Consider the following 13,412-nt stretch of genomic DNA (forward strand, 5'->3'; position numbering starts at 1 on the left):
AGGAATTGGAAGACCATATTAAAGTTCTACCAGTAGGGACATACTCCCTGTGTACATCTGCTTCACAAAAATCCTCTGCACATAGCACTGTGTATTAATTTAAGAAAGCTTCAGTGAAAAATGAACAGGCATAATTACAAATATCCAATTAGATTTTTTTTTCAATTACCTATTCAGAATGCTTTGTTTTAATTATGTTGTGTTTTATTTTAATTGTGCTATTTTGGATCAGTCCTTAACACAGAAGATAGGAGAGAACTGAATGAGTCTTCCAACCCCAAGATAATAGCCTTCTTCAAACATTCACCATCTGAATTTTAAAAGCCATCAAAAAGCAAGAAAGTAGGAGTGGGGGTAGGGTAGCAAAAAAAGAAAATGCAAGAGAGGGCTAGGATTATACAGACCTAAAGGTAAGAATGTGAATTTTTTTTAGTTGTATATGGACACAATATCTTTTTTTCTTTTCTGATTTATTTTTTATTTATTTCTTGCATACATGCTAATAGTGGAGTGCATTATTACATTCATAATTATCCATTCACAACAAAATTTTTCATAACTCTGTAATAGAGTATGTTCACACCAAATTATGCCATTATACATGAGCTCTCTTATTTTTTTTTGCATCACAATTCTTAATACACCTTTATACCAAAATTTATCATATCTCTGTTTGTAAATAAGGTATGTTGACACCAAATTCACATCTTCAAACATGTATTTGATCTTTATTTATTCATTTGTATGTGGTGCTGAGGATCGAACCCAGTGCTAGGCAAGTGCTCTACCATTAAGCCATAATCCCAGCCCAAGAATGTGAAATTTAAGTTGCTAAGAGATAGGGATCTTTCTTCTTTGCCCTTCCTCCCTATCAAATCATGCAAATATTACAGAAAAAAAGAAAATATTTTGAAATAACTATTGATATCTTATCATTCATTATCATATTGAATTCTACCACATTTTCTGATAAGTTTATAATTTTTATTTTTAAGACTTTTTCTGTGATACTGGCAATTAAGCTTAGAGATACTCAACCTTTGAACTGCATCCCCAATCCTTTTTTATCTTATTTTGAGTCAATTTCTTCCTAAGTTGCCAGGCTAGCCTCAAATTTTCAATTCTCTTGCATTGTTTGTGCTTGTTCTAGGTGACTCCTTCCTCTCTGCCATAGGGAATACCCTATCTACTGGTTTTGCTTTTTTCTTCTCATTATTTTTAGTATTTCCTTCTTTTCTGTTAACATCTCTAACTGAATCTGTTCAGATGGCTATCCCTCAATGTTGGAAATGGGCAACCATGTAATAGAATGATTTCCTTAATCCTATGTCAAGCCTTCCTCCATAGTATGCTACCATAAGCCATGTGTTTTGGAACAAAGAACTAGAGAGTAAAGAATTCTTGTGTAAGAATGAAGCAAGAATTAAAGACAGGCAGTTATGTCAACAGGTGATCAGGTCAGATGGAGAAAATGGGAGATTGGAATGTTCATGTCTCCAGAGCCCTTTGAATACCAAGATTCCCTGCCTACACTACCTCTTCCAAAAGGATGTTAATGGAGCAGCTCCTGAGCAGACAGGGAGCCTCTAATTACGGTGCCCTGGGCTGCCACTCCCTTCCTGCCCAGCAGTCCACCTTGGCCCTTCCAGCTCACCTCCTCATCTTCTGGCCACCCCAGAACTCTCAGTCATGTAAGCAGAATGGGGGAAAATGAACAAGATAAAGAAGAAGAATGCAGGAGAACAAAGGAAACTTCAGATGTATAAAAGGGATGGGATTTCCTCATCCCACGGATTCCACCTTTGGATTCCAATCTTCGCCCTTGAGAAGTCTGTTTTACTACTCTTTAAATAAAACTTTTTATTTTCTACTCTATGCTTGCCTTGGTGTTTCTCTGGTGTTATACTTCAGTATTTCAGGAAGCAGACTTTTCAAGGTAACTGCCATATCAAGAATAGCCAGATTGTTGACTAAGGTCTAATTGAATAGAAAGAAAGTCATGATGATCAGAGTACACAGACAGCCAATGGGACAAGTCTGTAAGTGCTCTGTGGGGAAACAGGAGACTTAGAGTTGGAGTATCAGGGTGAGAGAACAGGAAGGGTAAGATGCTGGGGTTAGCAGAACCCCTCCTTTGCATACCACCAGGTCACTGTTTGCATGGTTTCTACAATTACTATAATAGTGTAGCCCCAAAACCATTTCCAGAGGATGGAAAAATTAGTAGCCTTTGAATAAGAGCTGGAGGGAAGCTGATTCAGATGGGTTCTGAAGACCATGTTCATTTCACCTCCACAGCTTTTCCCCTGCTCTTCTTGGGCTACTCCCACACCCCTAATTCCAAAGTCACAAGCCCTCCAGCTTCTCTTCAAGATTCTCATTCAGAAAAACTATGATTGTAACCTCCAATCCATTCCTTGCCAATGATTTTAGCAATTAATGTGTTTAATCTAAGTTTCTTTATCTAATCTTACAGAATTCTCATATAGTTTTCTATTGTTTTTTGTTTGTTTGTTTGTTTGTTTTTTGTTTTTGTTTTTGTTTTTTGGTTTTTGTGTGTGTGTGTGATGCTGGGGATTGAACTCAGGCCCTTGTGCATGGTAAGCAAGTACTCTACCAACTGAGCTATACCCGCAGCCCCTCATATAGTTTTCTGTGTGCAAAGTTTTAGATTTCCAAAAGAGCACAAAGTGCTATGGAATTAGAAATTATCCTTACTCTGTATCATTGTGTCATTTGGGGTAGAACCAGAGTGAGCATGTGGCTTAGAAATACCTGTCCAATCAAATCAACAGGCTGATATTTTCTGGGAGGAGTATTCTTCCACTATGGTCTTGTTGGTGGCTCTACTACATACAAAAATTCTGCAACAACAGAGTTTTAAGATGATGAAATGAGATTTGTGAATTATTACTTGTTTTGAGTTGAGTATCACTTTGTATCTTGGCTTATTGAAACCACAATATATTAGTTAAAGGGACACCATTAAGGTAATTACTATGAGATGAATAAAATTAATTAAAGCTAATTTTTGTAGTGATTTCTATGTCATTTGTATATTACAGATTCAAATTGTGCACTTGCATCAATAGCTGCTCTGACACTTTTCTCTCTAGGAATAGCATCTTGAGTTTGCTTTCTGATACCTAATTTTAAGAATAAAATTGTATTCTTTTTAATTTTTTAAAAGAATGGAATAATGACAATAGCAGATATTCTTTGTCACCCTCTTATATGTCTAGTATGTAGACTTTCATTTTACCCTTTTTGTACTATTTAATAGAAAAAACAAAAAAGAATGCAGAAAGCTCCCTAAGTAGGCAGTGCTCGTAATCTGTACTTCAAATATTGACTAAAGTAGATAATTGACCTATCTTAATAGAAAATGCCTACTAAATATTATACAGTGTTCAGAATTTGTGAAAGCTCAGCACCATTTCAGCACTTTTCTTTTGAATATTTATGTTTTTCTTTACTAAAAGAAACAACAAACACAAAATACTATATCCAAAAGGTAGAAGTTGGCAATGAGTTACATTCTATCAGATATCAATCCCCTCTCTATGCCTTGATATTTATAATGAAAGCAATATATTTGTCTGGGATTTAGACTCCAGGATTTAACCAGAGAGGTAATTTTTACCATCAAAGAACAGAGAAAGTCCTTAAAAATATCATTTCTAGGACTTGTAAAATGATCCCTCTTGCATTATATTGGCTTCACAAGACACTATCTTAGACTCCCACATATAAAAGTAAAAAAAAAAAAAAAAATGTAGAAACAAGAACCTCTCTCCCACATACACAAACACAAGTATCAATATACATTAACAGTTTAGGGTGCTAGCTACTGGCAAAAAAAAAAAAAAAAAATAGAAACTTACTTGTTAAAATTTGTCAACTTTTTTCTCTCATATATGAAAAATACATTGTTAGTACATGTTAATTGTTTATACAAAGTAATACACAATGAATTTAAAATGAGAAACGTGTATGTGGACTAATGAAACTTCAGATAATTCTAAGAAATATTGCATATTGTTTGATTTTTTTCATTTCAGATGATTTTTTAATCCTCATTGATACAAATTATTTTTAAAAATCTATGGATACCAAAAAAAAAAAAAAAAAAAAACAAGAAGAAGAAGAAGAAAAATGCCAAAATGCCAGATCTTGTGGTTGAGCCCTAGGAGTCTCTCCTCTGATTAAAAGTCAGGCTTGAAACCACAGAGCATTGCTAACAAGGAAAGATCTATATGGCAGTTTTGAGACACATGCTATGAAAGTATCTCCTCATCATCTGATAAGGATGTGGGGCTGAACATGATTTTTTTTTTTTTAATTTAGTCAGTTAGGCATTAGTTTAGAGGCAATTAGAGCTCACTAAACTCATGCTGAACACTTAATCCAAGTCCTTCATTTACACCCGTGGAAAAAGGTAGCGCTTATCAATAATACAAAGTTACTGAAATACAAATGATCATCATCTGACTTCTGGTCTAGTGAAAGTTTAACCACAATATTTTTCATCTCTGTTGACCCATTTGATAGTTTGAACATAGATCATGTATTGATCTATATATTCCTGCTATTCAAGGTATAACTATGCTCTATAAATAAAGAATAATAAAAACAATAAAGTTATCAAAATGAGCATGATACATGTTGACTGAACAATTATAACACAATGTAAAACAACTAACTAAAAAAACTTTTTATTTCACTTTTTAGAAATCCTTAAATACCATTAAACATTTTTGTGGATATTTTAATTTTTAAAACTATATTTAAACAATACAAAATGTTTATATTATTAGATCATTTTGTAATAAATTGTTCAGAGATTCTGTTATTCCACGGCATTTTAAATCTACACTTTTCCCATAGGTCATTCCCCCAGGTTGTTAATATATGGAGTAATTCTAGCAATTCTTTTCTATTTAACAAGTGTTCACTTGAGCTGGATAAATCCACATTCCTTCCCTCTCCCCTATCCCTTCTGCACTCCCTTCCTTCTTTCTCTCCTTCTTTCGTTTCTGATTCTTAAAATTTATTTCAAGAGAACAAACTTGTATCTTCACCCCTTTAATAAAAATAGTTTGAATATAGACCACATATTGATCTATATATTCCTGCTATTCAAAGTATAACTATGCTCTATAAATAAAATAAAGAATAATAAAAAATATAGTTATCAAAATGGACATGATACATCTCAACTGGGCAATTGTAAAACAATGTAAAACAACCAAAAAAAAACCCATGAATTTTAGTAGGCTTATATCAACTTTTAAAATTCCTTAAAGAAAAATAAGTTTTACTCTTCTCTGTTCTTTCTATTGTACTGAACTCTATAGGTCACATAGATCAAAACCCTTTCCTTCTTTGACTCTCTTGAAATTGCACTAACTTTCTCAGATCCACATCTCAGTTGAATCTTCCAAGTCCTTCTTGTCTTAATGTTCCTTATTTCATAAAGGCCTCTGGGCTAGTGTCAAACCCTTCTCACAGTAGTATCCCTAACCTGTTCTGGACAGATACACTCACTCCACAGTCTTGCCTTCTTTTGTGTCTCCTGCCATTACTAAAGCTAAATGCATATTCTGTAAAAAGACTCAAATTTTGTGTTTCTGTAACTTTCTATGTTAGCATGACGGTCGACCTTAGAAAAAATAGCATAATGGTATAGGTATTTGATGATTTCTTTGCTGTCTAGAAGTTACTGCCTTCAGAGTCTAGATGTGACCTCAAATAATGAAGGATAAAATACATATTAACAAATAACTACAACACAGAGAGGATAACTGCCAGAATAGATGCCCAGGCAAGACATTGAGAGCATGCAGAAAAGGCAGAATTTCACTGGATGCAATGCTTACTAAACTCCAGGTGTTTGTGCTCTGTATTCTTGGCTTGACCATATTCTCCTAACAATGTGTAAAAACATAATTATATCTTGAGCATTTATCACATTCAAATTATTTTCCCAGTGTCCCTTCTGTTGGGAGTCGCCCAGGCTCCAAAGACTAACTTCCCCTTCCCCTGAGAAGAGCCTTCCAATGGTGAGCCCTACTGGCTCACGTGATCCTTACCCACCAATCAGACTAGCCCTGCTGGCTCACAAGATCCTTACCCACCAATCAGACTAGCCCTGCTGACTCACATGATCCTTACCCACCAATCAGAAAGCACTCCATGCCAATTGTCAAACCCTTCAACCATTAAACTGTCATAACTGCCCAACCACCCCAGCTCTATAAATATGCAGCGCTGTTCCTCAATAAACGGGCATTTTCTCCAATGACAAACCTTGATCATTCTTTCACCTTCGTTTTTCTACTATCACCCCTCTACAATAAGAGGAAGGAGAAGGGATGGAAAATGGAGAGAGCTAGTCAGATCTTGGAAGGATGATTTCAGTTTTGAACATATTGATATTGAAGAACTAGGTGAAGACAGTGGATAGCTAAGCACAGAAAAACAGATCTAGAATTTACATAAACATAAATAATACTCAAAACCCTGAAGTTAGAAGTTGTTAGTCATTTTCAGGGAAGACATTTCAGTATACTCTGGAGAGCATCACCCCATAAAGCTGATGGGTGACTTAGTAAGGACAAAGTGTCAGCAACTACAGAGACCTAGAAGGTTTATAGTGAAATGAAATAGAAATGTAAATGGAGCTTTTGATTATATTTTTTTGAGTCATAACTAAATAATGAATTTAAAACAATGTATTACAGATACAAGTAAAGGAATAACATTTAGCTTGATGAGGGAGAGAAGCATTCTAGAGTTCCAATTTCAAAGCACACCCTAGACTTCCTGCCTGGAAATCAGTGGGACTGTACACTAACTAACATTATAGGGCCAGCTCTGCAGCCCCAGCCTTCTGAATCTGGAGCTTAAGAGTCAGGATCCAAGAATCAGTGTTTAATATATTCTGTAAGTTTTTTCAAGTACACAGTAAAATTACAGGCTCTAGAAAAAGAAGGTTTACAGAAATAGAAAAAGTATTTATTTAACTATTATATAGTTTAGGTATAGATCTCTTACAGCGAATGAATATCTTTACAAACTATAGATGAATTTCTCTTAACTACATGTCATATTTCCTACTGAATTCTCATATATTATTCCAGTCATAGTGTTTATATAACTAGTTTTCATTTCTTGTTGGAATGCTGGGTTTGGGGCTTGTTATATTATGGGCAGTGCGAAATGAGTATATGGCTTCCCATCATCTATCCTCATTTTCTTACCTCTTTTCAAACAGTTGAAAATAGAATGACCTCAAGTCAAATGAGTTGAAACATAGTTAAGAATCTAATTTTTTTTTAAGGCCTGTAAGTTTCTAGGTTGAAACTAATTCTGTCCTTAAATTTAAACCCAACTCACCCTAATTTTTTTTTATTTTGTTTTTCAATTGTCTCAGAAAGGACCTATATTTTTTCCTAATCACAATGACACTTTTAATTGCCAATTAAAAATTACATGAAAAGTTTTATGAAGTTGAATCTTAACATAATTAACTATATCTTTTCCAAAAATAAGTATATTTAAGTCTCTAATGACTCCATACTCACTCAAATAATGTATTATGTAAAAGTAGCCCATTATTGCAAAATAAAGCTAGCTCCTAAGCAGATCATTATAAAGCATTTATTTATTGTAACAAAAAAATACTTAATATAGATTTTTCATAATTCATCTATATTCCAATTTATGACACAAACTCAATTATAAATAAAATGAACACTAATTTATAATAGTCTTAGAACTTCATATTTAAATGAAAATAGAAAGATTAACTGCTTTTATTTGAAACTATTTTGAGCAGATTTTATCCCAGTATTCTACCAACACATTTCCTTCCACCCAGGCATGAATTTCCACGCTGAAATATTTTGCTGTGAGATTTTAGTGTGACATATTTCCTCATATTTGTAATTAAAGGTTCAGTCATTTATCTTATGCATATGCAAAATTTCAGAGAAATTACACAGAGATTTTAGTTGTAATGTGAAGCACACTTATGGGACATAACTTTTAGGAATGAGATCAATTAGTTGATTAATTAGTTAATTGCTTCTTTCCTCATATAAGCATGCTACTCTTGATATCAAGAGGACAGGCCTAATCTCCCTACCCTTGAATCTTAGTGCTTTTTGATGACTTTTGTGGCTAATGGCATGCAGCAAAAGTCATGTTCTGATGTTTCCCTGATGCTAAGTCCTAAGAATTCTTGTAGCTTCTGTTTAGGTTTTGTGGGATACTCATTCTTGAGGTGCTTGTTCTTGGAACCCTGCCATCATTTCACGAAGGAAATAAAAAAAAAAAAATAGAGTAGGCCCAGATAAACTCTCAACACAAGCAGAGCAGCATCAACTACTAGCTGTATGTGCAAGCAATCTGGGGATTGAATCCAGAGGGACTTTACCACTGAATCACATCCCCCAGTCCTCCCACTCCTCTTTTTTTATTTTGAGACAGGGTCTTACTAAGTTGCTTAGGGCCTTGCTAAATTGCTGATACTGACCTTAAACTTGGCAATCCTCCTGCCTCAACCTCCTGAGTTGCTGGGATTTCAGGCCTGTGCCACTGCCCCTGGTTTGTGTGAGCTATCTCAAAAGACCAGTTCAATCAAGTCTTCAGATGGCTGAATCCCCAGCCAACATCAGATGGTAACAGCATGAGACTTCAAATGAAAATTGTTCAGCAGAGAGTCAGCCCACAAGAACCATGAGAGAGAATAATGAATCATTATAATCCACTTGTTGGGGGGATGTTATTATGCAGCAATAGATGCCTACATTAGTTTATCTTTCTCTCATTCAGAATATAATCAGATCATTATAATCATCTCAGAAAAGTAACATACTAGAGATCAAATGATCCTTTAAGTATTACTTAGTAGTCTAGAGTCATAAAAATATGTTCAATTTTCTTAATGAAAATACTTTAACCTTATCTTTTGTCCATGTTTTTCCTCTAATTATTTTTGAATTAAGATCTGATCTACAAAAATAAAAAAATAAAAAATAGAGAAAACAAGATTTCAGAGGTTTGAGGGTCCACTCCCAAACACATGGGATTATCCTCTGCCTCTCCTATTTCAAACCTAAGCACTTTGTACCTTATTCATGGCTGCTTGTAAAGTGTCATATTTTTCCTGAAATAAAAGCATAAATTCAGGACAATACTGTATCTCATTATTTTTTACCTAAATTAGTAAACAATTTTATAGATACACAACCAATCCACTTTTACTAAAGTTGAACAACCATTTCCATCTTGCTTTTTTCTTATCAAAATATATGGACTCTTGAATCTAATGTCAATCATGTAAGATGTCACATTTCATTGTTCTAATTTGGGGGCAATTAGAACATATTAAGTAGCTTGTATTCTTCTTCTTCCTCCAAACTAGTTGAGAAAGGATAAACCCTTTTATCCTTTCTCAACTAGTATTTCCTATGCTCTCACCTTCAAACAGATAATTCAATAAGTGTCTTTAGCTCTCACTAAAGGTTGGTAATCCTCAAATCATATTTTTACTTTCTTATTCTTTTTCCTTTATTAAATTTAAATCTTTGTTATGTGTTTCCAATCTACCAAAGATTTCACCTCTTCCCTTCCCAAATCCTTCTCATCTCCAAATCAAATTCAATACCACTCCCTTCATGAAACTTTCTGTAATAATACCTGTTAAACTAAATAATATTCAATATCATTTGATAAACAAAACAAAGATTAATGGTGTCAGAGTAAATATTTATGACATAAATGTGGTCAAGTAGGACAGTGAGTATCATGGTTAGGAAATAAATCAAATATATTCCTTGACTGTATCTTTCTACTGGAGCTTAAAATTCCACAATTAAGCAGCTTGATGGTTAAAGTCGGTCTTACAGCTGACCTGTAAACACTCTTTGCAAATGGTGAGCTCTGCCTTTTTAATATGAAATACTTTGCTGTATCCTTTCAGGAAAGCAGAATTTTGGAGCAAAGGAAAACCTTCCTGCATACCCACACAAGCCAAGGGCATCACTGAGGAAAGAGAAGAGAACAAAAAGAAAAAGTAAGAGATGCCAAAAATCTCAATATGCCTACTTTGCAAATAAGTTCTGTTGAGAATTGGCCTTGTGCATTATAAATATGACTATAAATTATTCAGAATGTTTGATTAACCAATTACTCTCACTCTTCCACAATGGTACAGGAGGAATTTCTTCTTCTTACACAAACAAGAAACATATTCACCCCATAGCACCATCTTTCTTTCTGTAAATGATAAATTTCAGTCAGCGTAACAGGAAAAAGATGGATCCAGAATTCTCCTTCAGTTATTCCCCCTTTTTCAAGCAATCCTGACTCCAATTTTGAACCCCTACTATCCCTACTACCACTAAATAAAAGAGGTATGAAGTAATGAAGTTCTGCTTTACACAAGCAAATTTAAAGAAGAGTAATATGAATTTAATGACCAGATGTCTCTCTAGTTTCTGGAGGTGTTTCCCTCCTTCTTTCTCTCATTCACCTCTCATCTGCTTGTTGGCTTTTCCTAATTTATTTTGCACTGCTTTTCTGAGTCTCTGCCCGGAGTCCTGACTTCAGGCTCCCACTATTCATAGTTACCTGTTCTTTCTTTTACTTTCCTGACCTCTGATTTCTCACACATCCTCTGCACTCCCTTTCTCCCACTAGGTACCTGACAATTACATGAGTTTGGGTCACCTTAAGGACAAGAGGAAAAACATAATCCATTCCTGGCAGAAGAAAGAATAAACAAATTTGGAGTATCTGTGAGATTATCGTTTCTAAGAGTTACAGGCCAAGCTCCAGATTATTGTAACAACCCAGTTGTTAACTCCGCCCCCTTCCCAGGATACTTATCTGTAATTTGGCATGGACAATTTATCCGTAGAGATTGAAGCAAAATCCAGGACTAAGGAAAAGCAACTTGAAGAAATCATTAACTATAAAATTGTGAGCAGTTTACCCTCAAGCTCAAGTTTATAAGGGTAAATTATGTCATTCTTTGTAGATACTTTATTATGTTGGAGCCAAACAGCATCTTAATGCATTTAGTAATCAATTAATAGATTACATTGAGTTAATTATTTTGGCTTTCCATTTGTAAGAATCCCCCTCCCCATGTTATTCTAACAAGAGTTTAATATGCTGAATTAAAAAAAAAAAAAAAAAAAAAAAAGCCTAAAGTACAGTTCTGTCCCTCTTGAGAGAATGTTTCTCTCTTACACCCTGAAAATATTGTTTCCTTTTTGGAAAACATCTTTAAAAAAAATCTATTTTGTAGATGATTTCCAACAGTGTTTTATTCAAAGGTCCTAAAAATGGTTCTTTCTAAGGCTCTTCCAGGGTCAAGCAAGAAGAGACTATGAATGTCTTGATCAGAGCTAACATTCATAGGCAAAAATGTCCTCAGCCTTCTCTTTTTTCCTTTCTTCCAAGTTGGCCAGTGTCTATAAACTCCACCGATTAGTAGTCAAAGCATCCCCTAACCCTCTAGCCTGTGGGAATTTAGGAATTTCAACAGGAGCACATCAGTCCCAAAGGCCTCCTTTACTCTTGAAGAAATCCCTCACAACAAAGGACAAGGGGGTTGCGGGGGAGGGGTGGGTAAAGGACTTGGACCGGAAGAAGTGAGTATTCTGGCGTTTGAATAGTAAACCCCAACCACTGGTGGATAGCTAATAAGTAACCGTGGAAATGCAGAATTGCCCGGGTACAGATACGCTGAACAAACCACACCAAGTCTTCAGGGAGTGGGTGATTTCTTCCCTCTGGCCTCTCTCTCGCTCTTCCCTGAACTTTTTGCACCACCTCCTCCTGCAGGGTTTGGATCGACCGACACCCAGTTCTCCGCCCCTCCAGCCCACCCCTCCAACATTCCTGGGACTTTTCCAAGCTGCGCTGCTGAACTCCCAGGAGGAGGACTCCTAAAAGCGCGAGTGAATCTAAACGGCTTGGAGCTGTACCTTCCAGTGACCTGAGCCAGTCTGGACGTCCTTTAACCATAATGCTTATTTATCCAGATCTAGCCCAGGGTGAATCAGCCTTAGGACTCCAAGCGTTTTATGCAAATGAGCACTCGCTTGACACGAGGGCTGGAACTTGTCCCCAATCTCATCTCGCCTTGCCCCAGCGCCTCCCTCTACTCAACCTGTGCGAGCTGGAAGTTTTATGAAGTTTCCATCTCTTGTGCCCGTCTCCACTTGCTCCCCAAACCCCACAAGAACAAGTAAGAACGACGATCTTCCTGGAATCCGTCCACTATTTCTAGTCCTTTCTTTATTCCTTAGCCACCGTCCCGAGCACTGTACACCGATCGCCCCCGGGCTGCAGGATTATTGCCCTCGCCCATTTTAAATGGCCCAGCACCTGCCCCTGCCTCTAGCCGCCACCTTATCCCCTCCTCGCCTGCGGGAAAAGTCCAGGCTGTGGGTGGGGGTTGGAGGGGGCGCGGGTGTTCTGTGCAATCTGAGGACGACAAACATTCACTTTCTATAACACTCGTCCCCACGCCCAGCCTTTAGGCTACTTATCCGCACCAGCTCGCACACTCACCCATGGCCAAAGGTCCTCCTTCTTCTGAGGTCCCCAGAGGAGTGCGAGTGACCAGATTCTCCCCAGGGCCAAGTTTTCCAAGCGCCTCTCAGGCTTCTAACGCCCCAGCGAGTGACAGCCTCGCCCCTCCCAGCGGAGACAGCTCACACGCTGCCTAGAAACTCGGTGCGCATGCAGACCCCTCCCTCTTTCCACCTGCCTGCCCGGGTTGAAACCTATTTCCCTGGCTTCAGAGCACCCCTCCCTAGAGGTCTCTACCCTGCCCCCTTTCACTTTCAGATTAGCCCCATGCAAATGTCTCCCTCTTCTACACATTAAGTACACGTTCCCAACACATCTCAGAACCCCATGAATGACCCCTTACCCAAAATAACGATCCCTAAAGTGGGGTCTTGGAAAAGATTATTCGGAAAGAAAAGATGGTTTGATAGGATGCTTTTATATTCCCTAAAATTTTCTCTTGTCTTCAGTACCACCAATTCTTCTTAATGATAATAAAGACAAATATAAGAGAAAAAAATCTCCCTTTAATTTACACTTTATCATCTCTTCTTTCTCGTAAAGTTTGTTTCTGTTATCTGACAAGGCTGTGAAGTCCACACACACACACACACACACACACACACACCCCATAATATGCAGAAATCAACTGGAAAATAAAGGGATTCAATCGGAAAGTAGGTGGATGCTGTTGAATGATCACTGGGGCTTATCAGTTGCGAGGATGGAGTTGTGATTCTGTATCTGCCCCAGGTATGCGTGACTCAGTTTCCCAATGTGTAAAATGAAGGATATTGAAAAAGTCATCTCTAAGGTACCTT

At 36.7% G+C, this 13,412-nt stretch overlaps 1 protein-coding gene across 2 annotated transcripts in view; it reads right to left on the minus strand.

Annotated features, from left to right (window-relative positions):
- The window catches only part of Gpm6a (glycoprotein M6A), a 311,940-nt gene extending 299,193 nt beyond the window's left edge, over window positions 1-12,747 (minus strand). Inside the window, exon 1 of one of the 2 annotated variants that reach the window (XM_076852375.1) lies at window positions 12,592-12,747. In XM_076852375.1, the coding sequence (XP_076708490.1) occupies window positions 12,592-12,595 (4 nt within the window). In that variant the 5' untranslated portion in view covers window positions 12,596-12,747. The remainder of the gene's footprint in view (window positions 1-12,591) is intronic. The other variant, XM_076852374.1, reaches the window with a different exon arrangement.
- Window positions 12,748-13,412: the final 665 nt, after the last annotated feature.

This window comes from Callospermophilus lateralis, chromosome 4 (assembly GCF_048772815.1).
Source record: "Callospermophilus lateralis isolate mCalLat2 chromosome 4, mCalLat2.hap1, whole genome shotgun sequence".
In the NCBI taxonomy this organism is placed as follows: Eukaryota; Metazoa; Chordata; class Mammalia; order Rodentia; family Sciuridae; genus Callospermophilus; species Callospermophilus lateralis.